The 25,789-nt window shown below is 50.2% G+C and overlaps 1 protein-coding gene across 1 annotated transcript in view; it reads right to left on the bottom strand.

Moving 5' to 3' along the window:
- LOC125945637 (uncharacterized) overlaps positions 1–25,789 on the bottom strand; it is a 135,081-nt gene that overhangs the window by 74,949 nt on the left and 34,343 nt on the right. Inside the window, exon 5 of the mRNA XM_049667845.1 lies at positions 12,212–12,363. Coding sequence (XP_049523802.1) covers positions 12,212–12,257 — 46 coding nt within the window. The 5' untranslated portion in view covers positions 12,258–12,363. The remainder of the gene's footprint in view (positions 1–12,211; positions 12,364–25,789) is intronic.

Below are 25,789 nucleotides of genomic sequence, written 5' to 3'. Positions count from 1 at the left end.
CGCTGTTATAAAATAGGAATGACGTCACATATGGCGCGTGTCATTGGTGGAAGTCAATCGTTCGATTTAGTGCGGTGAGATTGGGCGAATTACACGGAAGATTCACGGTTTACCGATGATTCCCTCCGGAGCTTCGCCCACTCATCATCATTCAACCCGTGGATATGCGGTGTTTTTTTTTTCATAAAAGTAGACGTGGCTACCTACTACTACGACGACGACTACTACTACATACTACAGAGGAGGGACAGACCCACACCCTAAGGAGCTTCGCCCCTAAAAGCTCAGAGCCGCCGCGACGGCTACAGAACTCTGGTTGGCTCTGTGGCGAGTACATGTAGCCTTGACATGAGACGACCAAAAAATATCCGGACACCCGAAGAAGAAGCCGCTCATCTTGAAGCGCATCGCGCGGCAAAGCGAGAATATGCGCGTCGGTGGCGAGCCGATTCCGAATAGCGTGCCTAGCAGCACTTATCATTTCCTAGCAAAACTTAGCCAATCCTAGTAAAACCTGCAAAAAGCTAGGCTTTAGCCTTGCACCACTAGTGCAAGCTGCCCACGTTTTCTTTCTGCACCTTCGCCTCTATACGCCGCTACCGTTTTACGCTGCCGAGGAGGTGAACGCTATCTGGATGGCTTTTCGAAAGTAACCTATCTGAGCGCGCCGCTATTAGCATGGTAGAAATGCTGGAAAAAGGGTTTGTGTTTGAGTTTCCTCGTAGCAGAATTATGTTTTCTCGTACATTCAAATTACAATCCGATGCTATCATGATAATTAAGTCGTACTTTACGAATTTTCTGACAAATTCTACTTTGAGGAGGAGGAAAAAACTTTATTAAATAGGTAAAAGGTTTAACGGCAGGTCTGGGTGGGGCCCTCAGTCCAGGGCTCCACTGGCTCTAGCGGCTCGCTGAGCTTGGTCCAGGAGGGCCAGTTGGCTGTCCCGGTCCTCGCTTGCGAGCAGTGCCTCCCACTGCCGTACGAAGTCTGTCAGCCTTAGAAGGGGTGAGTTGACATCTCCCGGCCTAGCCATACAGTCTCACGTTATGTGAGCCAGCGTTGGTTTTGCTCCACACCACGGGCAGGTGTCTGTGTAATGCGCCGGGTGCATCTTGCATAGGAGATTTAGGTGTGGGTATGTGTTCGTTTGGATGCGACGCCAGTCCCGCGCTTGTATTCTGGTTAGTTTAGAGTGCGGAGGGCCGAATGTCCGTCTCTCCCTTCTCTGATTTTCCAATATGTCGCGCACTGCGGACGGAGGTTCCTCTAGGTTTCTGGCCGCCGCTCGGTTGTTACTTCCTAGAGCTATGCGGTCTGCCCTTTCGTTCCCATCCAGTCCGTTGTGCGCTGGGCACCACATTATGCCGTGATCCAGGTCGAGGCGTGAGCCCAGTATTCTTGTAGCGCTGCGCGGTAGAATTCCCCGCATGAAGAGTCGACACGCTGCCTGCGAGTCTGTAAGCACGTAAGCCGGTTGACCCTTAAAGTCGGCGTCCCGTATGGCCAGCGCTAGGGCTGCAGCCTTAGCTGTGCATACCGAGGTAGTCTTCACTGTGGCAGTTATCGTAGTGACTTGGTTGGTTGCGGTGATTGTGTAGAAGTCCTTGCGAGTAGTTGCACTCGCGTCCGTGTAGTAGGCGGCCGGATCATTGTCGAATCGCTTCTGCAGAGCCCTCGTCCTGGCCAGTCTGCGGCCTGCGTGGTATTTAGCATTCATGTTTCGTGGAATGGGCGAGACGTGGAGGTGGTCCCTCAAATTTCGAGACAACAAGTCTGTGTCGTCGCCGTAGAACAGGGGTCTAGGTTCGTATCCCAGCCGTCGGAGGATAGACCGGCCCTGCGGCGTAGAGCTCAGCCTTTCTCTTTGTGATATCAGAACTGAGGTGGCATGTTCTTCATATTTGTTGTATATACCCAAGCGCTCCAGGCGATCCGTGCTGACTGTGTTCGGGAGACCCAGAGCAGATTTGTATGCCGTTCTGATAAGGGTGCCCACTTGCCTCATTTCAGTTTTGTTGAGGTTTTGGAAAGGGAGGCCGTAGGTGATGCGGTTAAGCACAAACGATTGCACCAGCCTGATAGTTTCGTCCTCCGCGAGAACGTTGCGGCTGCGTCCCACTCAACAGATCATGCGTGCCACGTTCTGAACGGTTGGTTTTAAACTCCGAATTGTGGCATCGACGTTGCCGTTATCTTGTATAAGTAAGCCCAGCACTCTCATGTGGGTGACTTCGCGAATGGCACCGCCATCGAGATTTAAGTCAATCCTTGGGATGGCAACTTTCTTACGACGATTGCTGCGTACTTTCATGAACTCAGATTTTTCGGGTGCGCACGTCATACCCGCGTCTTTGGTGAAGTTTACCACTTTGTCTATGGCCTCCTGTAGTAGGTCTTGTTTCTCTCCATAGGAACCCCGGTGTGCCCAGAGCGTAATGTCATCGGCATAGATTGTACATCCGAGGTCTCGTGCTTGTTCAAGTTCTAGTGCCAGTCGCCTCATCCCAACGTTGAAAAGAAGCGGTGACAAGATTGAGCCCTGTGGAGTCCCTCTATTGGGCATTGCAAAGATGTCAGAGCGAGTGCTGCCCAAACCAATCGTTGCCTTCCTCTCGCGAAGGAAGGTAAGGACATACCAAAACGCCCTCCTTCTGCAACCTATGTTTTCGACGCCTTCGAAGATCGTTTCATGAGATATTGTGTCAAACGCTTTCTTGACATCAAGTGCCACAACTTTCCTGGCTTCCTTGTTTTGTAGCGGGTCCAAAACTTCATCACGGAGCATGAGAAAGGCGTCCTGTGCCGAAACATGTGGCCTGAAGCCAAGCATAGAGTCAGGATAAAGTCCATGCCGCTCGATGTAGTTGCTCAGTCTGGTTTGGATCACCTTCTCAAAAAGCTTCCCTACGCACGACGTGAGCGATATTGGCCTGAAGTTATGTAGATCTCTAGGTTTACCCGGTTTTGGTATGAGTATGATTGTAGCCTTTTTCCAGTCTTCCGGTACCGCCCCGCCGTCGGACCATACGTTATTGTTGAAGTAGGTCGTGAGCTGCTTCAGTGACTCCCGGCTCAGGTTGCGCAGCATCGCATTCGTAACCTGGTCCGGACCCGGTGCAGTGTTTTTCCGGAAAGATTGTGCGGCTGCATAGAGCTCTCCATTGTTATGGGCTCATCCAGCTCGGCGTTGTCAGGTCCCTTATAGTTGTATTGCATTGATTTTGTGTCATGCGCTCCTATGTATATGCTTTTAATGTCCTCAATGAGGGCATCGGTCGTGCCACCGTATTCATGTTCGATTAACTTCAATGTTCGGCTTGTGGTGGTCCTTGTTCCTGCGGGATCTATCATACTCCGGAGAATAGCCCATGTTCCCTTTGTGCTAAGCGTTTCTTTAAGTGCATCACAAAGCTGAAGCCAATTGGTGTCTTGCAGCTGCTGTGCGTACTCATTGGATTCCTGTGCAAGCTGGGCTATCCTGATCCTGACCTTTCTGTTATGTCTCTGTCTCTTCCACCGTCTGGTCAGGCTTCTCCGTGCTTCCCATAGGCGTAGTAAGTGCCCGTCGACTGCCGGTGTTTCGACCGTTGTCGCAATTTCCCGTGTAGTACTTCTGTGTATGGCCTTGATGAATTCCGTCCATTCTCTAGTACTATCACATGGTGCGGTTTGCCTCTGTTTCTCTCTGTAAGCTACCCAATCGGTTATGGTGGCTTTCCCTAATCTATGCCGAACACGCGTTGTATAATTGAAACACTCATTATACAGTGGTCACTGCCGAGGTCTTCCCTAGGTTGGTCTAGGTGACGCCTCTGCCATTGTTTCCGAAAGTTAGGTCCGGTGACGTGTCCTTTGCTACACTGTTTCCCGTTCTGGTTGGTTCGCCAGGCCTAGTGAGCAAGAACAGCTCATGCTCCTCCGCAAGGTCGACTAGCCTTTGGCCCCTGGGTGTATCTCGATCGTAGCCCCAATCAGAGTGAGGAGCGTTAAAATCACCTAGGATGATCGCCCGGTCGTTTCGTTTCACTTTGCGCAAAGTGGCCATAACTAGCACGTCGAATTTTGCCTTCCTGACCCTAGGTGGGCTGTAGACGTTGGCAATAACTGTTTCCGGTTTGCCGCGCTTACATGGCCAGACCGTGAGGACTTGGTGTTGGATACTGCAGTTAGGGACGTAGTCCACGCTCACCGCTATGTCCGCCCGTGCCAGCATTCCTATCTGAGGATTATCAGGGTGCGTGTGCATCTTGTATCCAATGACGTTCGGTATCCCCTTTCCGGGTTCTTGCAGGCATATGATATCCGGCGGAACAGGCGTCGCATCTATGAAACGCGAAAGTGCTGCGTGTTTCGTTCTTAGAGTCCTGCAATTCCACTGCCAGACCTCGAGGTTTTCGGCTACTCTCGTGTGGTGATTAGCCATCGATAGTGTTTTCGCTGTCGGTCAGCGCTATCTGTTTGGGCCTGCGTGTTGGAGTTCTTGGGCTGGCAATCCTGCGTTTGTTCGGTCCCTCTTTCGCGGTGTGGGAAGAGGAGTCTTCTACCTGTCGTTTGAGCTTGTACAGCTCCGCAAAAAGAAGTTGTATTTGTTGCGCTATATTGTCCAGCTTATCGCCTTTTCCTGTCGCCTGTGGCATCGCGTTCGTGGTTTCTGGCGTGGGTTTGCTTGTATGGGAGCCATTCCTTTGTCTGAGATCAGCTAGCTCCCTTCGAATTTTTCCAAGACTAGCTTTTAACATTCTGTTCTCCTCTAAGATTTTTTGATATGCTGGACTCTGAGTTATTGGACCGGCAGTGGGAGACACTACTCGCGCCCAGCTTACCTGTTGTATGTCTGTGGCCGCTGTGTGATATTTAGCCTGTGGAGCCCTCTTCTGTTTGGGTGCTGGAGTCTTGATATTGCGCGCCCAGGATGTTGACCTAGATCTGTGATGATTTCGCCATCTGGTACTCGACGTCGATCGCGATCTTGATCTTGATTCTCGTGTTTGCCAAGGGTCAGAGCGGGTCCTTTCTTGCCGTTGAGGGAGCTCTGGGAAATCGCTGAGCACCAATTCTTCGTCTTCATTTGCAAACCACCGTGAACGGTGTTGTTGAGCAGATCCGTGCTTTCCGCTCGTCGATCTACCTTTTGGTCGCGTTCGCTTCAGGCGTTTCTGGCAGCTGCGGTCGCCCGTGAGGTGCTGCTCCCCGCAGACGGCACATCGTGGTGAGCAGTCGTGTGTGTCTTCAGGCTCGCAAACCCCACAGATTGTGCACACTTTCGTGTCCGGTTGTGGGCAAACGTCCGTGCGATGGCCGACACTGTGGCAAGTCTTGCAAACTTGCACTGAGTTGCGGTATGGATGGCATACTATCTCCCCACCGCAATAGTAGACGAACCGTGGTAGGACCGTTCCGAGGAAAGTGATAGCTGCGCTCTTCGAGTCCCATAGCATTCTTGCTTTGGATTATTTCTATCCCTTGCGTTCGGACTCGGAGGTTTGCCTTGATTGTCTCTCCGGACGTATGCGGGGGGAGTCCATGAATGACTCCTTTGACGGCGCCTTCTCCGGTGGCAGCGTAGGCATTGAACGCGTGCTTCTTGCCATTGACTGTGAGGGCTGTGATCTTGCGCAGGAGATCAGCAGTCTCTTGCTCAGGTGTCGAAACTATTGCGATGTTTGAGCCTTGTTTTATGCGCAGTATAAATTGCTCACCCATTAGTTTGTTGTGGCAGGCTGCGATCACTGCTTCTGCTAGCATTGGGCTGGTCAGAGTCTTCAACGGAAGTCCGCGGTGTGGACGGAGAATAATCTTGAAGTCGTCCCGCGGCAGTGGTGGGAGCTTGTTCCGTCGCGCCCTGCGTCTGCGGTTGGGGGGTGATTTGTTCTGCTCCTTCTGCGAAGGTTCGTTCCGTTTCACCTGTAGGCGTTCCTTCGCTTGTTGTCGTTTTTGACGAAGCGTCAGCACCGTCTGCCATCCCTCTTCGTCGGGTTCTCTTGTAGTTGGCCGCAGATCCTCAGCGTCCGGGAGAAGCGTTGGAGAAGTAGGTTTCCGAGAAGTCAACGACTCCGAGACATCCATGTTGTCTTCTTCTGTGGGAAGTTTACGTTGAGCCGACGCACCGTTTGAGTCGCCTGCTGCAACAGAGGCGCGGTGTTGAGACGCCATATGCGTCGGTGTCGTGTGACGGACGCTGCACCGACTAGTCCTGATTCGGGCTACCTCCGACGCAGCGTGGCTGGTATCTTCTCAAGGTGCTGGAGCCGCCAAAAACGTACCTAGGCCCAGAAAGATGGTGTCCCTGGGTTCCCTAGAAGTTCACGGTGACGATGAAACACAACTTCAGTCGGTTACTGGAACTATAACCAACGAAAACATGGATATTGCGGAGCTCGATGTGGGTGCTGCTGCACTCGTCGACGCCGCCTGGTGGTCTCTTCTACTTTGAGAAATTCAATTTTGTTCACTAACGCCTCTGCACCACGCGGGGGGCATATGTGGTCGGGGTGGTTTAGGATGATTTTCTCCGCCACAGACACCGGCGCTTACGCCGACACCGAAACCGACGGCGACACTGAATTAATTGCGACACGGGACCCTTAACGCTGTCGCGTTAATACAAAAGCATGCGCGCGGCGGCGCAGTGACAGCGGACTCTAGGGCATCTACTTTGTGCCGGGATAGCGAGAACGCTGCCACGTATCACGCGCGCCCGCCTTAAGGCCCAGTCATATGCAGCGAATTTCCGCCAAATAACTCACGGTAGCTTGCACTACTGGCGCAAGGCTAAAGACACAGCGGAGCTGATCGGTTCCTAGCTGGTCCTGCCTATGCGAAGTAATGCTAAGTTATACGAAGTAATGCGAAGTGATGTTAAGTCATACGAAGTGTATAAGCATTACTCGTGGTCCGTGGCATCGGGGACCGCCTCGCGAAGCACTTGCAGTCCGAGAACACGTAGGGGAAGTGGGGCGAAAGCTATGCACAGTGTACGGGCGGCGCGCAGCAGGCGACACATTGGGATGACGTCCCGGCGCATTCGTAGTAGCGCGCAGCTGGTGGGAGCTCGGCCGAGCCGCCGCCGTAGGTTGTGTAGGTTGTACACAGCTTGTGCACAGCTTGTGCTCAAATTGCACGCAACTTGTGCAATTTGCGTGTGGCAACAACCTACACATTCTCAACCATCCCGACTCCAATCCATCGTTTGAGACACCCTACGCGCGGTCGTGGATTGACGTTACTCTTGCGTCCATCTCACTCGTGTATGGTTATCAGTGGTTGGTTTCTGAGGAAGACACTTTGTCAGGCCACAGGTACATAGAGTTCTCGCTCCGGGATGCCGCGCGTGTGTGCCTGAGAAGCGACTTATAAACTACGCATGTGCTCACATACTGGAGGTTTTCCGCCGCGACCATTGGTTCGAATGCATCTGTCGCTGCAGGTTCTCCTCGGCGTGGATGCTGGACGCGGCGGTGGATCGCTTTTACACGGCATATCGCGCTTTGTGCAAGAAGTATATGCGTAGGATGAGACCTATTGGTGAGGGCGCTAAGTCTTGGAGGACGCCTCAATTGAGTGAGGAGCGTTCGAGGGTGCGCGCGATGCGCAGACGATATCAGCGCGTGCGTGATCCGGACCTGCGCGAGGTTTTCCGTGCAGAGTACGCTCGAGTATTTGCTGCATATAAACGCGGCATTCGCCACGCGAAGGATGCTGCTGATCGCGCGTTGTGCGTTGACTTAACATCCAGGAAACTCTACGGCCGGCCTTTTCTAATTGCGTTCGCTAAGCAGCGCTCTTCAACATGCCTTCTCCCGCTCGAGACCCCGGATGGCACGCTCACCACTTCTGTTTAGGCTTCATCAGAGCTCTTGCTGCACACGTACGTTGCCGTGGACGATCCCACCGCGGATAGCGACTTTCATAGTCGAACTCGTGCGCTCGCGGGCTGTCCCTATCAGGCGATCCCAGATGACCCCGGTTTACATTACCTGCGATTGAACATGCGATGCTTCTGGGGAACTTACGCGCGGCACCAGGGTTGGATGGGCTCACCGACATGTTTGTGCGAAATATTTATCATCACCACCCTCAATTCTTTTTGCACATCTTCAACGCAGCCCTTCGCTTGGGCCACATTCCCTCTGCCTGGAAGATCGGCCGCATTATTTTTATACTGAAACCTGGCCGCTCCCCTCACCTTCCACCCGCCTATAGACCGCTTGTTATGAATTCCCTTTCGGTAAAATAATAGAACGACTTTTAAATTACCGCCTCTATTATTTTATCCATTCTCATAATCTAATTCATGAAAATCAAGTTGGTTTTACACATGCACGGAGTGCCCCTCTGACCCTGTACGCCCTAAAACAGCGACTCTGTGTGTATAAGGCTGCGAAGACGCCGGCGGTTTTAATTTCCTTGGATTTACAGGGGCATTTCATAGCGCCTGGCATGATGCGGTGCTATTTTTTCTACGCAAACACCGTTGCCCTGCGAACCTCTATCGCCTTCTTCAGTCTTTCCTTACTGGCCGCACAGTGGTTCCTCGCACAAAGACAGGTGAAGTCTCTGCCCGCCCTTCAACTGACAGTCCGCAGGGATCGCCTATTAGCCCCTTGCTACGGAATTTAATAATTCATTCCCTGATTGGTCTTAGATTGCCTGAAGGTGTTCACATCCAAGCAGATACGGATGACACCATCGTCCTGCTATCCGGTCCGTCGCGATTGTAATTGCAGGCTTTAGTGGAATCGGTTTTAACCTTGATTTGTGATTGGGCCAGACAAAACAAGGTAAAAATCAGTCTTCCAAATTTTTTTTTTGTCTTTTTCAACAACGAGCACATTGGTACTTCTAAGCGCCGTCCGTCAATTCGATTGGACGGCGCATCTCTAAAACACCAGGACCACACTAAACTACTCGGCGTGGTCTTTGCTGACAAACGTTGACTATCTTAAGAGTAAAGCCGAGATATTGGTCACGCGATTGCTCAATTTTATCCGCATGCATTTAACGCTCCGTCCAGTACTTTTACGTCGTTTCTATAGACAGGTTCTGCTGCCTGCGGTTGCATACGCGTCGCCGGTATGGTGGCCCACATTCCCGACGATGCGCCTTCACACCCGAGTGCTGTCGGTGCAACGTTCCCTCCTGGTGGCTTTAACCGGAGCTTATCACCCAACCAGAACGTCGGCGCTGCATGTTTTCGTCAACTGTCCGCCACTCACAGTGGAATTGGACCGTTTGAGCGCCGAGTTTTCACTCTTTACGCTACGAAAAGTAACTCAATATGGCTCTGATACGTTCTATCCAAGTGGTATCAATTGCCCATTCGACCCGTGGTCCCGTCATCCTCGAGAAATATGTAGCTTCCCTTTCAAGCGACTTACTCCTGGCCAGGCTGCTCGAATCGCTGCCCTTTCCGCATACCACATTTACAAGGACGGCGCATTCACGAGTGCCTTGGAGGGAGCGGCTTTTGTCGAATTTGACCCTCGTGGACGCTTCGGTGCAGTACGCAGATTCCAGGTAGTAAATGCGACCAGTGCATATAGTGCCTAGGTGGTCGCCTTCGCCGAGGTGCTCGTGTTCCTCCATTCACTGCCAGTGGGAGCGCCGGTGCACATTTATACCGACTGTCTTTCACTGTTGTCCGCGTTATGTCATCTCCGCGACACGGACAGACACGTTGGGCGTTGTAAGAGGGTGCTTCTTTTGCAGGCTCGTGAGGACCTCCGGGTGCGCCTGTATCACGTCCCTGGACACAGGGGCATGGTGGGGAATGAGCTGGCGGACTAAGGCTGCATCGTTCGCGGCAAGGTCGGGGCAGATTTGCTTAATCGCATCCTCTATAAAAGCAGTCGTGCGCGACTTCATAGTTTTGCGAGGAATCAGTGTCACTATTACTGGCAAAGGGAGGGCAGAAACACCAACCTTTGCGGATGGATTCCTGGCACATATATCATTTCCGGCTGGTTCCCGCCGAATAGATTGCTGGGGCATCTATTTACGGGACACGGGCACTTTGTTTCATATTTATACCGATTCAACCTTCGCACTTCAATCTTGTGCACGTGTGGTGCAATGTGCGACGATGTCGCACTACTTCACCTCATGGCCGCACACGGCGCACATAGTGCGTCAATTGTGCGCCGATGCACGCGTTGAGTCTTTGACGCCCGCCTGCTTCTGCGCTCTGCTCAATTCCAAGCGATCGCGGGCCCTGCTCCTGCAGCTCGCGCATGTGACTGTTCTTTCTGTTTCTCCTTCTCCTACCCCTTCAATTTTGCCGGATGCAACCGATTCGTCTCTCTTTGATTTTTTACCGCTGCAAAGGTGTATGCCTATTTGCGTTTTTGTCATATACTTCAGGCTTGCCTCCGCTGTTTCCTTTATTAATTGTTTTTTCTTTCAAATTCCTTTAGTATACTGCGGCATCCCTTTTCATTTATTTTACTATTGGCACTCACGCCTGCTGTACCTAGCTGGTAATGCGGGCTTCCCCATTTTATTTGTGAATTTTTGAAATGCTTGGGAACACAAAAACAGCAGTCACGGACACCGCGAGTGTTCGGCGCTAATGTGGCGAAACGAAGAAGCGCGGATGGCATCGGCAGCACCTCCGCGCGTTGCCCCGTTGGTGATGCTACAATTTTAATTCTCTATTTCTCTCTCTCTCTCACTCGCATCTTCTCTCTCTCTCTCCCGAGCACAGCGCGCGACGCTCGGCGAGGTGGTTGCTTCTCTCTCCAGTGCATAGCGCGCAACGCACGCGCTCTCTCTCATTCTCATTTTCTATTTCTCTCTCCAGAGCATAGCCGCGACGCTCCGCGAGATGGTTGGTAGGCAACGCAGCGGCAGGCAGCACACATTACGGCCGGTTTAAACAGCTCCGCTGTTAAAAGTGGCGGCGGGCCGCTCGGCGGCCAAAACGTAGCTGTCCGCCAGCGATCAAACCGGGCTTGTTATTCAGTCGGTGGCCAGCCGCCCGCCGGAAGTGGCGAACACACGCGGGCAGCTTGGCCTAAACAGGGCTCGACTGCCTCAGACTTCCAGTGCAAATAAAGGCAGCGGCGGCGGCGGCGGCGGCTTGGCGGTGGCCGCCTGTTTTATTGCGATAGCAATTATATGGACACTTCAACCGGATTTCTGCCGTCGGCGTCGTCGTCGCCGTCGCCGTGAGGTTCCCTATAGATAAAATCTTCGCTGCGTGCCGTATGCCCGAGCGGAAGCGTGCGGGGACGCGCGCTATCACGGAGAGCGAACGCACTCAATCTCCCACGCGCAAGCAAGAAAGCGGGAAGCCAGCGCCGGAAGGAGCGGCGGGGGGGGGGGGGCGCATTTCCACTCTGCCAACAACCGCGCTCGTCGCTCGCTCGCACCGTCTCTTATCTCCACACGGCCCTGACCTTTATGCGCCGTGCATTCGCCGCTCAGTTTCCGCTGAAGCGATAGACCGCACGTACCTTCGCCGCTGCGGCGTATCCGCTTGCTGCCAGAGTTTTGACGGTCGTTGTCTGCAGTCATTCAGTGTGATCTATTCATGTTTGTTTGTGCGCACTCACACCACGCTTGTTCATTCAGTTAGTAATAGTCGGGCCACACTTTTCCAACGCACGCTACACATGCAATGCTGCCCGGATCGGCAGTGCAGCGCTACAGGTGTGTCCCTTCGCACGCGCTGCCCACGGGAAGCGCTTCTCATCAACACCACCGTTTCACACGCGCCTTCTCGTGGTCATCGAGTCTCTCTTCATGTCGGTCTACTTACGCCGCAGCACACCTGCTTACTTAATCAGCTCCTTTACTACAATTCATATTGCTACCAAAGCCGCTCACCTTACTTCGTATGACATTGCTGTGTTGCTATCGCATTCATTGCTTCGCCCTTAGAGCGAAACTGTGTCATTTTTTTGTTGCATATGTGTGTGCAGCACGATGAAGGGATGTCGCCGCGCCGGCGCTCGCTGCAAGTTCGTCAGGAAAGTTCGTTCCGTGTGGTTTGGCCTTTACGCTAGTCTATATCAGTGCCGTAACAGTTGCTAGCAGTTCAAAGAGGGTCAAGATGGAAAATATAAAGAATACACCTTGCGAATCAGCAGCCCAAGAACCGCATACAATAAAATATTATATGCCTTTGGCAAATTGACTAACATCGCCACATTGCGACGTCGCTTTACGGACACAGCATTTTTAGACAGAATGCAATATCATACTCACCGTGAAGGCACTTTGTAGTAACACTCCAGTGTGCGCTCCACTCCATTAGGTGGGTTCGCAGCAAATTCAGATTTGAGGCAGAGACATCGCTTATTAATCTCTACCTGTCTTGCAATTTGCACCAGATACATAGTGGGTGCAGTTCGAAGCAACTGTACGAGAGCGACGAACAAGTTTTAGTTAAAAATGAAGCTGCAATCAAATCCAAATATTGCGGCCATCATAACCGGCCGCATAAAAACTCATCTGGTACACCCCTAAGTAGCAAATGCCGAAAAACGTGCAAGCTTGGTTTTCAGCGAAGAGCGTTATTTCTATAACCTGTCTTCAGAGTTACACTAACGGTAAATTTGAGAGAAGCGCTATGCTATCTATGCAAACTTAGTCGGCTTGCTAATGGGCGGCTTGCTTTGACCGACTTTGTTTCAGCGACAAATTGGCAGTCATAAAACGTATAAATACGAAAGCGACTGCATGAACTTTGTGCTATAGCGATTATAGTAGGTGTTCTTATATTAAACGTTAAGATAGATTGGAAGATAACCCGAGTTTGACACGCGATCTGTTGCTTGTGGGAAACACGTAATTTGACGTCGTGACGTGTTAGGTAGGCACAAACAGTACCAATCTGCTAAAATTGGTGCAAGGAAATAACAGCTTGATATTTGGCTTCGGTTGTTTTGAGCCCCATCGTAGCAGCTTTGTTGAAGGCAGGGCCAGGCATCGGTAGCGGCACCGCTTGAGGTGGTTAGGTGGCGACAGCAGCGCACGTGGGAATGCGACGCGGAGGCGAAGAGACTGAATGTGTTGCCCATGATAGATACGCTCATTCTCCCCTCAACAATCTCACGGAGTCAGGAAACAGCGTAGTGATGAAGGGAAACTGACGGGATCGTCACATGTTGACCATGAATTTCATCGCGTATGATGGCGCATATGAAAGCCAGTAGATCAGCATTGCCGGGAGAGTGCGTAATGTCGTTTGGGTGTGGTATGTGAAGGGGGAGTGAAATTCTTCAAGCGTTTGGCATGTAGTTGGTATGTCGCTAACCGAGGTGGGATTTTGTGCAACCAGAGAGACTGGAGGTGAAGTCTTCGATGTGCGAAAAAGAAAATTGGTCTAGGAGAGCCTTAGCGTTGAGTATACACAATAGTTGCCGCAATGTTTCCAGTCACTGGTATCCTTTTTTTGGGACCATATGAAGAGCGTTGGTCCATTTGATCGAGGATCTGCGTGCGATACTTTGTCCGAACATGAATTTGAATTCACGACCAGCAATGGTCCATGCGTTCACACGAGACACGTGGTGGATGGGAAAAAACGGGGGCCGGTTGTCACAGTGGGATGACGAATTGTCGGGTGTTACTGCTGAATTGCAGTAATTGCAGGAACATTTGCGAGAATATTATCGAACACGGAAGCCAGAGAAAATGCTCTTTTTCCTGTTGATGAGGTTGGAGAGAGCACCCAATTGGCGGACCGAAGGGTGGGTCAACGAAGTGCCGCCCATTGACATACATGGTGATCTTAAAAAGAAAGCACCGATGATAACATGCTGGCAACTTTAAAAGCCAGCGTCGTCGCACTTTAGGCACTGGCCACGATAACGGCAGGCCGAGCTACTGCTGCGAGCAATGTCGCTAGATGATCTAGTTCTAGCAGCCGTGGAGGTTTCTTAGATTGACACACAAGGGCAGCATCGCTCCACCGCCAGCATGAAGTCGGTAAGTAGACCCTCATGAATAACGTGTGCTACATGCGCCGAGAGCGTCTCACGAATGCGCTAGAGAAATGCACACAACGTTATTCTGTTTTGGTTTGCCCTTTATTGAAGGTTCCTGCGCAATCGTTTATTTTTAGGTCATCTCTTGCATGACATTGTACTGGATCAGCCAATAAATCCCGAATTCGCGGACAGAAAATCAAGGTCAAGAATTAGGTCGGGCGGCCAATGAACAATCATGGAAAAAGTCAAATTTGCCGTTGTTAAACGCGGTTAAACCAAGTTTGTCGAGCGATAGCACGGTCTTGCTTGCTTTGGCGAAGGACACAGAAGCTGCTCGGTGCTGTCAGCAACTACCGCATATACAACTGCACAAACAAGACAACACGCTGACACTGCTCGGTGCGGCAGCAGCAGCGAGCGAATTGACCTTCAAGCTGCGTCTCGCTTTAACACGAACTAAGCATCAAAAGCACAGCCTATACGATGCTACCAGCACTCGGAGCACTCACACCAAAGGTCGTGGGTTTGAGCGCCTTAAATAACCCTATAAAAATAACTGTACACGAATTAACTCTGCCTTAACGCCAAAGGCTGTGTGTTCGACTCCCACATAAGCTTGAGGGTTCGACTACCATATAAACGCAAGGGTTAGACTCCCACCGAAGGTCGTGAACTCAAGTGCCTGAATTAACTCTATCTTAACACGATGACGACGATGACCCGTGCACCATCGAAATTGTTGCGTGAGCGTTGCTTGCTTAACCAGCGCACCACGAAAATTGTTGTGCGAGCGTTCCAGTCCCAGTGTGACCTTGGCTAAGCTATAAAAGGACAGCAGTGTAGCGGCCGACGGTCCTTATGCGTGTTGTACACTTTCTGACAAAATGAAAAGTATTGCCACTGCTACGCATGACGCGTGTTGCTGCAGGACTAGGCAGCTTTTAGTGCGTAAGCATTAGAACGCTCATGCGAAAGAAACCTGGCGGCATATGTCAATTACCTCTTGGCGTGGTAGAGGAGGAATGAGTGGGGAAAAGTGTGTGATGTCACAAGTTGAGAAGAAAAATGAAAGGAGATGTGGTCAGGGAGGGTGGGTTAAGAAGATAGAAGGTGGTGTGTCATCACACCATAGGAGCCAATATAAATACAGGTACCGAGTGGCTCGCGTCGGCGCTCACAGCTCGCAGAGCACCAGGGGAGAGTGGGGAATGGCGCTGTGGTGCACGCGGGGGACATGGCACATTGCCTTTGGCTTTTGACAGCTTTAGCCATGTCTTGCGAAGGCGCGGGTCTTTCAGTGCGGCCTAAAGTGGATGCAATGCCGTGAACTAGCGTTCTGTAGAGTTGTGCTGAGGAACGTCGCCGAAAGGAGGCTGCGGCGATGCGACGGCGGCGACTGGCCGAATCAGAGGAAGCCTGTGCGTCTCGTTTGGCTGCAGCAACTGAAGCAAAGTGTCGAAAGCATGCTGCAGGTTCCGAGAAGGACTGCCATCGTCGGTTAGCAGGAAAAACTGAAGCGAAGCGGGCTTAGCGAGATGCGTTAGACGTCTTTAAGTAGCATTCAGGTGTTCTTCAGGCGTCTAGTTGGTTACTTAACGCTTGCCAAGGCTTAACACTAACGCATTTCCATGGATCAACCAATGAATCGACCATTTCTTGTTGGTCATTAGAAGGATGCGCTCATAATGGAGAGGTGGGCACCTGTCTCGATCAGCTAATGGACAGGAGTACTTTCAACATCAACTTCAAAAAAGTTCTGGTTCGTCGCTAACGTGAGCAGAGAATTTGAAGTTTACATCACAGCTTCACCTCCAGAAACCGCAGTTCCTAGTTTTCCGGGCGGGTGTGGGTGGGAATCAACGGCGAAGAGGAGGAAGGTGGCTGGGCAGAAGGAAACTAATGAAGTAGGGGTGACGTCGATTCACAGTAGCAAAGGTTTGGAGTAAGGGCGTCAGCAACAGTAGGACCCTGCTCAGTGTTATATGGAGCAGCAGGTACATATCTTGAACTGCGTTGGCCATCTGTTGCGGCAGTGACGAAGAATGTGGCTGGTCCGGTTGCAGTGGAAGCAGATCAGCCTGTCAGATGTCCACCAAGGAGACCGGTTGCGGGATGTGAAAAGAGGGTTGCCGGGAATGAGGAGGACCGCGAGAAAAGTGTTGCAATCTGGATACGTGGCCCGATGGCCACACGTAATTGGGATCCATGCTTTCAAATTCCCGTTGGACAATGGCCTCCGTCATCGTAATCGTGGCTAGTGGTAAATTGGTAGGCATCCGAGGAAAGGACAGTGAATAGGTGGCCTCAAGCTCGCAGCGAACGATTTGAGTTACGTTGCCACCTGAAGTTGGCTAATAGGGATAATCCTCACAAGTCGATTTCGCACCGGTATTGGACAGGAGCTTGATGCGGGATGTGATACGCCGGCTCTTACCTTGTTCGAAGCCGCAGCATTCGTTGACGATGGCATAAGTGGTAGAGATGCTCCAGAAAACCAGCTAGTTGAAGACGTCGTCTGCGATACATTTTATTATGTGCGCTACTTTGTCTCTTTCAGTCATCATGCCGTCAGCTTTACGGCAAGGATCCAGGACGTCTTGTAAGTATGAGACGTAGGCTGGTGATACCTGGAAGGTCTCGCTGATGATAGTTGAATATAGGCTGACGACTTTAGTTGCAAATCACATCTCCAGATATGGAAAAAAATGTTAAGCATGCTGCTTTCTTCTGGCTACTACAGTGCTAAGATTGCCAATTCTTTATTAGTTCGGTTTGTGCGTGATGACGGTGGTAACAAATACTCGTATATATGTAGCAAGCTTCGAGCCTGTTGTTGTCCTTTCCTTTGTTAATGTAGTTTTTTGTGAAGCGGACTCAGAGCACAAAGGCATATTGTACCCGTGACCATACCAGCGTGTTATACGCTATAGGTTTCGCAGATAAAGGAGAGTACTCTGGCTTGTGACGTAAGAGACTTAGCATATGTCGAGCAGACGCACGTGTATTATCATTGTTTTAATGCGGCAGCATTACTTGGCTCATTGTGCGACCACGCCGTCATCAGAAATCCTTGGCACAAAAACCGCAAACAAACTACTTAATCTTCGTGTAAATAAAAAACAGCCGCAGTCTCGCCCGAAAGGCGAAGCATCAATTGCAATAGCAAATTAGTAGACAGCTATACGAAGTAAGAATATTTGTTTCATCAGCCGTATAAACATGAAAATGTTCACTAACTAAATTTACAAGGACGGTGTCACGCGTGCACAAGTAAACATGAACACTTCTCATTCGATGACCGCAGTAACTCGCTGCTCGCTGTTAACACGCTGGAGTGACGAAGCGCGGCAGCAGCAGCAGCAGCAGCAGCAGCAGCAGCAAGGGAATTGACCTTCGGGCTGCCACTCACATCAAGGCGAGCTAAATTTGGAAAGCATAGCGCATACGAAGCTACCAGCACTCGGCGCAGTCTGTCCGCATCGCAGATAGCTATAAAGATGAGCCCTGCGCGACCGTGCACTTTGTCCCCTCGCAGATCGATTTGAAGATACGGCGCCCGCGTGACAGCGTAGTACGCTGCAGCTCATGAACGACGACGACGAAAAGATGCAACGTTCTTCAGATACCAGTGGTAAACGCAGCTGAGATATCGTAATATGACCGGTTTGTTGTCGTGCGTTATTGCAGTCTCATCATCAGCAACATTAAACTCGGAAACATAATGCAGCAGCACTAAACTCAGCAACATTTCGTCGCAACACGAAACTCAGCGACAGAATTAAGTGACACACTCAGCGACGAGTAATGCTCTCACAATTATACATCATATGAACTGGCTAGAGTAAGTGGTTGCTAAATCTTGGGTTTTAGATATGCTGGAATTCCGATCTTCCCTACAAGGGCGACATGGACAAACTTGTATGCCATGTACATAAAGCCAGCAGTTTAGGCATGGAAGATGAAATGCTGATGTAGAGGTATTAATCCAGCAGTGGTCGTAATATTCGACTGAGTAGGAGTATTTTAAGTAGAAGTCGGAGCTCTTTTCTTGCAGCTAGTTGGCGTCCTAAAGATTTCCAAAAAGGTCATGGAGCTTCTCCTTGAAGGCAGCCCAGATAGAGAGCTCGTTCTCATGTGTCCGGAACCATACACGCAGTGTTATGCCCCTGTAGAACAATAAATTTGCTAGCATTATGGTAGGGTACCAGCGGTTGTTCTGGCTAACGCGCTCATAGATGCCGAGTGAGTCCTCCACTTCAACATTATCTTCGCCGGAGAAGATTCCAGGATCGCGGTGATCGGTAACCGTGTTGTATGTTGTAGTTAATTTCGTAGGTGTAGCTGTAGACGAGGTGACGTCACCGGGAGCCTTGTTGGATTGCTGGACCACTGGCTGGACGGTGCGGCTAAGGCGGAGCTCCACGGTGGCGACCACCAACCTCCACCAAAATGTTACGCGAACGATGTACTAATAACATTGAAGTCCATCTACAAGATATATATATATATATATATATATATATATATATATATATATATATGACGCGAGCAGGAGGTTGCGGACGTAGAACAACACGGTCGCCCGAACACTGCCTTTTTATTCTTCATCTTCCTCCTTCACCACTAATGCACGGTACCATCCATGTGTATTTCGTTACACACTTCCCCCTCCCCCCGAGAGAGTCGTAGGTACAGGGGCGGATCATACCCTCTTAATCTCTTCACATGAACGATTTCGGTGTGGCAGTCCGGTGACGTCCCGAAGAGCTCAGGTTGCCGAGGCTGGCTGTTGCACTCCGGACGACATATCCATGCTGCGATGAAGAAAGGTTTGGACACACAGCAGCCGTGGGAACTCGGATGTCGTTGCGACTTCCATACACACGGTGTACCCTGCTCGAACGTGCGGTGGACTGGGTCGTTGCGGCGACGTCTCTGTTGGTCTGGTTTGCCAAGAAAGTGCCCGTGTCTTTTCCTTAGTCGTGCACAGCGTTGTCACAGGAATCCTTGGAGTGGGGGCAATACTGATAGATGGTGCTGAACATGCGTTTGGTGACGTTCCTTTCTTGCAAAACACCGTATTCGTTGATTTCGCCTTGGATTGAGTAGGCTTGAGCGTTGATGTCTCTCTTGTTGTTGCTTCTGTGGAAATTTCGGTGACGGTCTTCGTCGCCTTCTGTTTCGAAGTCGTGGTTGCTGCCGTTGTTCTTGGAGTTGATGATGATGTTGTTGCGAAATTTGCTGAGGTAGCGCTTTTGTAGAAATATGCCTTTGATTTCTTTCGCATATTAAAGTGGGGATCAATTGGTAGCTGGTACACTGCTCATTTTTGTGAGACCTGTCTGGTGGTGAGGGCAGTTTGTTAGGATTCTCCGAAGACTATTCTGAGGCTGCTGGGACTTCATTCAGAATGGACGCTTCTGTAATCTGACAGTGTGCGATGCTGCTTGGCGCGTGCGAAGCTTCTGAAGTGGCAGTGGCTTGTTGAGGTGTAGTATGCAGAAGAAAGCTTGAGAGTCGGGAAGCAGCTTGATCTCTAGATTTAGGTGGCTCCAAATTGTCTTCGTGAGAAGAGGACACGCTCGTGTTGGTTTCCTTCTGTACTCTTGGCGTGAAGGCAGTCTGGTTCACGTCACCGCTGGAGTTATAGCAGCGCTCTTTGCTTGACTGGTGTGAACGGTACCGTAGTCCGAGTTAATGCAGCTTGGAATCCTGCAGGATGCTCTTTCAATGGACGATGTCGCTGTAGACGTGACTTCACCGTGCGCTTCCAGTGATCGGTCTGACTCTGGAAAATTCGAGGTGCCATGCGCCAACGAAGCCATTCTGGGAAGCACGGGCTGCGGAATGAGCGTCATAGAAGACTGGCGTGACTGGAAACCAGGCGGCGGGTCGCACGTATAAGACGCAGTGAACGCATCTGATGGATTCGCGATGGTAGGAGTACGATAGCATGATGAAGACGCACATATTCGCGATTCCTGCACGGCACTGAAACCTGGTGGAAGGTTTGGTCTTGAAGCGAAGCGACTTGGATATCGCTCAGCGAAAGCAGGCTTTACTATGTCCATTGTGAGTGGTGAAATCATGGTAGGCTTGCGATTTTCTTTCGTCTTTTCGGGAGGACCACTACTTGAAGAAATTGTCGATCATCGAGTCATGCGTGGCTTTGGTTGGCACTGATGATGATAGTTACGTTGAGTCTGCGTGTGATTGCGGCGACCCAACTGAAATATGTCCAGCTGGTGGATAATGGAGGGATCTGTGACATATACTTGAAATCGACTCATCATCTCTTCTTGGATTTTCTTCCATGATTCGTTATTTTCAAATATGTACATGAGGTAGAAGTGAAATGCCTCACCAGTGACGTAATCGTTAAAGTTTGCGACCATATCCCGTTCCGACCATGATGCTGCGGATGCGTGGAGCTCGAAAAGGTGGAACCAATCTTCCACGGGCCGATCGTCCACTGATCCTGTGTACTTGGGGACGTCCAAGGCTTCCGATGGTGTGGTCATGATGCTGGTCGGTGTCGGTGGTAGATCTCTGCGCTTCGGATTCACGGCGTGGTGTTCAATTCTTGCATGATGATGTGAGCTCGATGCGGTGGCTGCCAGGTCTTTATCCTGTCGACTAGTGTGACGCGAGCAGGAGGTTGCGGACGTAGAACAACATGGTCGCCCGAACACTGCCTTTTTATTCTTCATCGTCCTCCTTCACCACTAATGCATGGTACCATCCTTGTGTAGTTCGTTACACACACACACACACACACATATATATATATATATATATATATATATATATATATATATATATATATATATATTTCATCGGCCTAAGCGAATTTTGTCCAGGGTTCACCTTGTGTTTGACGGGTATGTTTCTTGCGAGTAACTCGACCGTGATCAAGGGAAGGTAACGTAATCTGATTGGCGCTAGCGGAGTTCCGCAGCTTCAGCGGCTCGCACCGTAGGATTGCGCCCTTTCACGGGCGATCTGCCATCGGCACTCGGCGAGAGCTGCCTGTTGTTCTGGGGTACGCACAGTTCGGGCGGAAAGTGGGATGAAGTGCCTCTTCCGTCGCGCGCAAGTCAAGGGGAGAGGGACTCCGGCCACGGCCTTTCGGACCCAATCTTGAAAGCGATCAGCGATGGGGACACAGTGCGCCGGCTGCTGACAGCTTCGTGGGCGCTGTGTTGTCACCGCTTAGTTCGCATTGAAGCGTGGTAGCACGAAGGCTATTTCACTCCCTGCGGCAGCCCCTTTTCTCACACCAGCGTTTTTAAAGCCAATGTGAGTTTGAGTGAGATGTCTTCATGTTCGCTAATGCGCACATGACATCATGCTTGTTGATTTAGTTAATAAGCAAATGTTCGCAATTTTACACGGCCGATAAAACTGCTATCTTTAGTTCCTTTGCCTGTCTACTAATTTGCTATCGCAATCGATGCTTCGCATTGAGGGGGAAAGTGCGACTTTGTTGCTGAGACATTTACATATGCTTACTCTAGTAATTATATTGCATGAGACAGCCCACAATGCTTTGCTAAAGCATGGACAGGGTTGGTGAACAAAGGAAAAAATGTATATGATTTCAAGGCATATGTGGGAATTCGTGTTAATGCAGATTTTATTTATCATTGAAGGCATAACTAAAACAAATGCTACTGAAATAATAAATAATGGTTCAAATGGTAATACCAACTGAAACAGCGTAGAAAACGTATATATTTGCATCGGGAAGTATGCAAGAACTATCGACTGATTACGCAAATGTTAGTCAATGATGCTAACGTTGTGATGTAGTTCTGGTATCTGTTCCACGGTGTTCACGACTGACGCTTCTCTTGTCCCCTTTTCACGTTGCTGTTCCCGACTTGAGATCTTGCTCTTGGCTGCTCCAGGCCGCTATTAGCACATATTGTGAGTAATGTCGCTGTGTACAATGTGTAATGTGCTTCAGTATACTCGGCTACAGAACAGTAGCCCACAGCTCCTTTGTATTGACGAGGGAGCAGCTGTAGCGGATGACACGAGCAGAGGGTGTTCGATTGTAGCTGTTAGTTTTCGCTGTAAATAGAACGAAGGTGGTGCAAGATGCACTTGTCGAGGGAAGAATGTTGATGGTTATTGTACGCCCAGGAAAGCACCATATGTATCAGAATACATTCGGGTTTCTGTCACGGTCAAACAGCGAGTTTTGGGAATGAGCCAAGAAGGGACCTGCTCCCAGTGATCATAATTGCCTGCTCTTCGAGACAGGCGGCAGCTGCTTGTTGTCTATGCGGCCACAACCAACCACTCTGTGGTCAAAATTGTTGAATGGGCGAAACAGCGGCAAGCAGCTATTCTTCTGTTTGTTGATATATTCAGTGGCTCAAACTGTTGTCTATTCGACAATCCAGTACCAGTCAACGCAGCTCAGGTGGGTGCAAGAGGCAAATAAAGCTTTGGTTTTAAATAAAAACAAAGGCATAAAGCGGTGTACCAGTGCTTGTTATGAAGGGTGCGGTCACTTCAGAAGAAACCTTCCGCAAGGCGAATGCACCAGTTGGAGGCAAGAAAGTCGCAGTTTCTCCAGAAAGGCGAAGCATCGATTACGATAGCAAATTATTAGACAGCTATACGGAGTAAGGATCGTAGTTTTATTGACCGTATAAACATGTGAACATTCGCCCACTAACTAAATTAACAAGCGTGGTGTCACGCTGAAGACGCAGAGGAACTAGCGATAGTGTTAGTCATCACGACAAGACCGCACTGGTATTGCGTCATAGTTCTGACGGACTCACAGACGGCATGCAGAAATTATTGCAGGGCCAAAATTTCCGGGGCCGCACATCGCAGTCTGAATAGAGCGCACCAGCTGCCACCGTACATACATATCGTGTGGACTCCGGGGCATGAGTCCTTACGCGGCAATCAGCAGGCACACGCCTACGCCCGAGCGCATGCACACCGGGAGCCGCGAGATAAACGCACCGAGCAGTTCCAACCAGAGCCCGTACCATTAACCTACACGCACATCCTAGAACACTATCGCCTTTCACGAAGAACACTACCCCCACCACATAATGCTCTCACACGCGAGGAAGTCGCAATATGGCGAAAACTCCAAACACATATCCACATTTGAGTCTTTACCACGCCATACACCCTGCGCTGTATTCTTATAAATGTCCACAATGCGATCAATGTGCAACGATTTACCACATAGTATGGGCTTGCACAAACGCACCACAGCTCACACCTATAACACACCCCACCACACAGAAATGGAAGGCAGCGCTGTCCAGCTGCCACTCGACGGACCAGCTCAACCTGGTCAACCGAGCGAGAAGGGCAGCGAAGGCCGAGGGACTCCTGGACTGAGGTAACCACCCACTGCAGAGCGGAGGAGCTACGTACGCTCGCGTGCTCTTTTGATTAATGTTTATTCTCTCTCTCTCTCTCTGGTGTCACGCGTGCACAAGCAAACATGGACAAGTCACTCGATGACTGCGCACCCTTGCTGTCAAAACCTTCATGTGAGAAAGCGCGGCAGCACCAGTGAGCGAATTAACCTTCGTGCTCCCTCTCGCTGCTAGGCCAACTAAGCGGTGAGGACACAGCGCACACGAAGCCACCGGCACTCGGCGCACTTGGTCCCCAGACCGAGTGTGCCGACAGGACCCGCGCGGCCGCTTACGGCGGAGCCATATGCAGCCGGCGCCGGAGTAGAATTCCCGCATGCTTTCACTCGCCGATACAGTATTGGGCACGCAGCGACAATGTTATGTTCGACGATGCTAGATTTTATGTGACACAACACGGCGATGGTGGCGGTAGGAATGCGCCTGGAGTGTCCATGCAATTGCTATCGCAGTAAAATGCGATGATAGTAGCCAGCGTAAGTCATCCAGACCACTTGATGTATGCGAGTGTCCATGTGGCGTGGCGCGTTAGGGAAACGAGAGGCTGCAGTAAATAGGGACGGTATTGTCGAAATATTGAGGCACGCGTATGAAAGGATCAAGGCCGTAGGACTGTGTGAGAGAACCACGGAGTCACTAGTGGAAAACACATATGCTGCAGGATCCAGTTCACCAGACGATGTAGTGCAGGAGTAGGGATTACAAGTGAAGGGTAACTGTTTTTGCGAAGTTAGCTTCAAGTAAAGGTTTGCTCAGGTGGAAGTCGATAAACTGGTATGACGACGCAGCTTCTTAGACATGTATTACCCTCAATATTGATGGACGAGTTGAAACAATCCTAAGAATATAAACCAGGCAATGGGAAATCAATGTTCAGTGCTTGCCGAATCTTGGTGCTGTTTTCTTGGAAAAGAAATAACAGAAAGGTACATAAGGATGCTATTTCAAGTGAGCGAATTTATCTAGGCAGAAAGCATACAACGAAGAGCTATACAAAACCTTCTTGCTGTAAGACACTCCAGAGCATCTCCCTACGGTATAGTGCGTACTTGCCTCACACGAGGCTTCCTCGCCTCATCTATGGCAAGAAAGGAACTCTTCGCTTAGTGCGATGCCAGTTAGGTACACAACGAAAATATGGATCCGATAACCTGAGAGAGTGAGATCGTTTCTTCGATTTTCATGAGGTTGTTGTAACATAAGTTTCTCTACGTGGTCTCATGCATCATCTGCGCCAATGGCGAGGTGTATCCTTACGTGTGGGATGCATCACTTTGGTGCGATACTACAAGTGAGACGGGTTCCATGAGGTACGCGCAGATTATAAATATAATGTGAGAAAATGTTCCAGAAGCCAGGGGAATTCATATTCAAACGTATAGCTTCACTATGCTTTGTTATTGTTTTATTGTTGAGTAAAGCCAGTGAAGCTATACGTTTGAAAATAAATATAATGTTCACTTCCTAGATTAATTCTTTAATAATGACATTAAATGACGTATACAAAATTATACCTTTCTTGCATGCACACCCACATAACAGCGCGCCTATGAATAACTAGGATGAATTAAGCCACCACAAAACCACGTAAGCAGACGATTCACATCACATGTATTTAGCTCCCAGTCTGCTACACTAATGAAGCCGGTAGCAAAGCCGCAAAATCAATGTAAATAAACGAGTGCTCTTGTGCCCGAACTAGTGGTTCTACGCAAGAAGTCATTAAAGGGGCCCTGAACCACTTTTTGTCGTAGTCGAGAAATGCATTCGAACCTAAATTAGGCTATTTCATAAGTACTTTGCCGCAAAAAGTACTTCAATACGCTCAGCAGAAACGGAGTTACGGACAATCAGACATCGCATTAGCCGTACTTCGGTGCCTTCTTCAATAACTTGCACTGCGAAGGCTACGGCGGAGCGGGGTGGGCGACAAGGCTCCGCCTACTAAACGTCACGTTGGCGCACAGTTCAAATTTGATTTTGGATATTCACGTAGACGCCAATATTTTCAATTTTGGCGCCTACGACGCGCCAAACGCCTTTGTCCTCAGCGAGCCGGAATGCGCTCAGGCAGCTATAGGGTGCTTCGATGTCCTCCTCGCCCGCCGCTCCGTACAGGGTGGAGACATTCTTTGACGGGCCTCTCGTCAATAAAACCGCCATCGCCATGCCCAGCTCAGCTGTCGAGAGTTAACGCTTGCCACATTTCGATGGCGTCCTTCAGAGCGGGCATGAGAATGGCGGTGATTGTCTCCACCCTGTTCGGAGCGGCGGGCGAGGAGGACATCGAGGCACCTTACAGACAGCCCACAATAACAGAATCTGAGGAAAGGTATTTACAGATTATTTTCTAGGCGTCGGTGTCAATGAAGCTTAAAAAATACTCGGTATACCTATGGGAGAAGGCCTTCTATATTTTTAGGCAAAAGAAA

Source organism: Dermacentor silvarum, chromosome 5, assembly GCF_013339745.2.
Source record: "Dermacentor silvarum isolate Dsil-2018 chromosome 5, BIME_Dsil_1.4, whole genome shotgun sequence".
Classification (NCBI taxonomy): domain Eukaryota; kingdom Metazoa; phylum Arthropoda; class Arachnida; order Ixodida; family Ixodidae; genus Dermacentor; species Dermacentor silvarum.
This window is presented reverse-complemented; position numbering and strand designations above follow the sequence as displayed.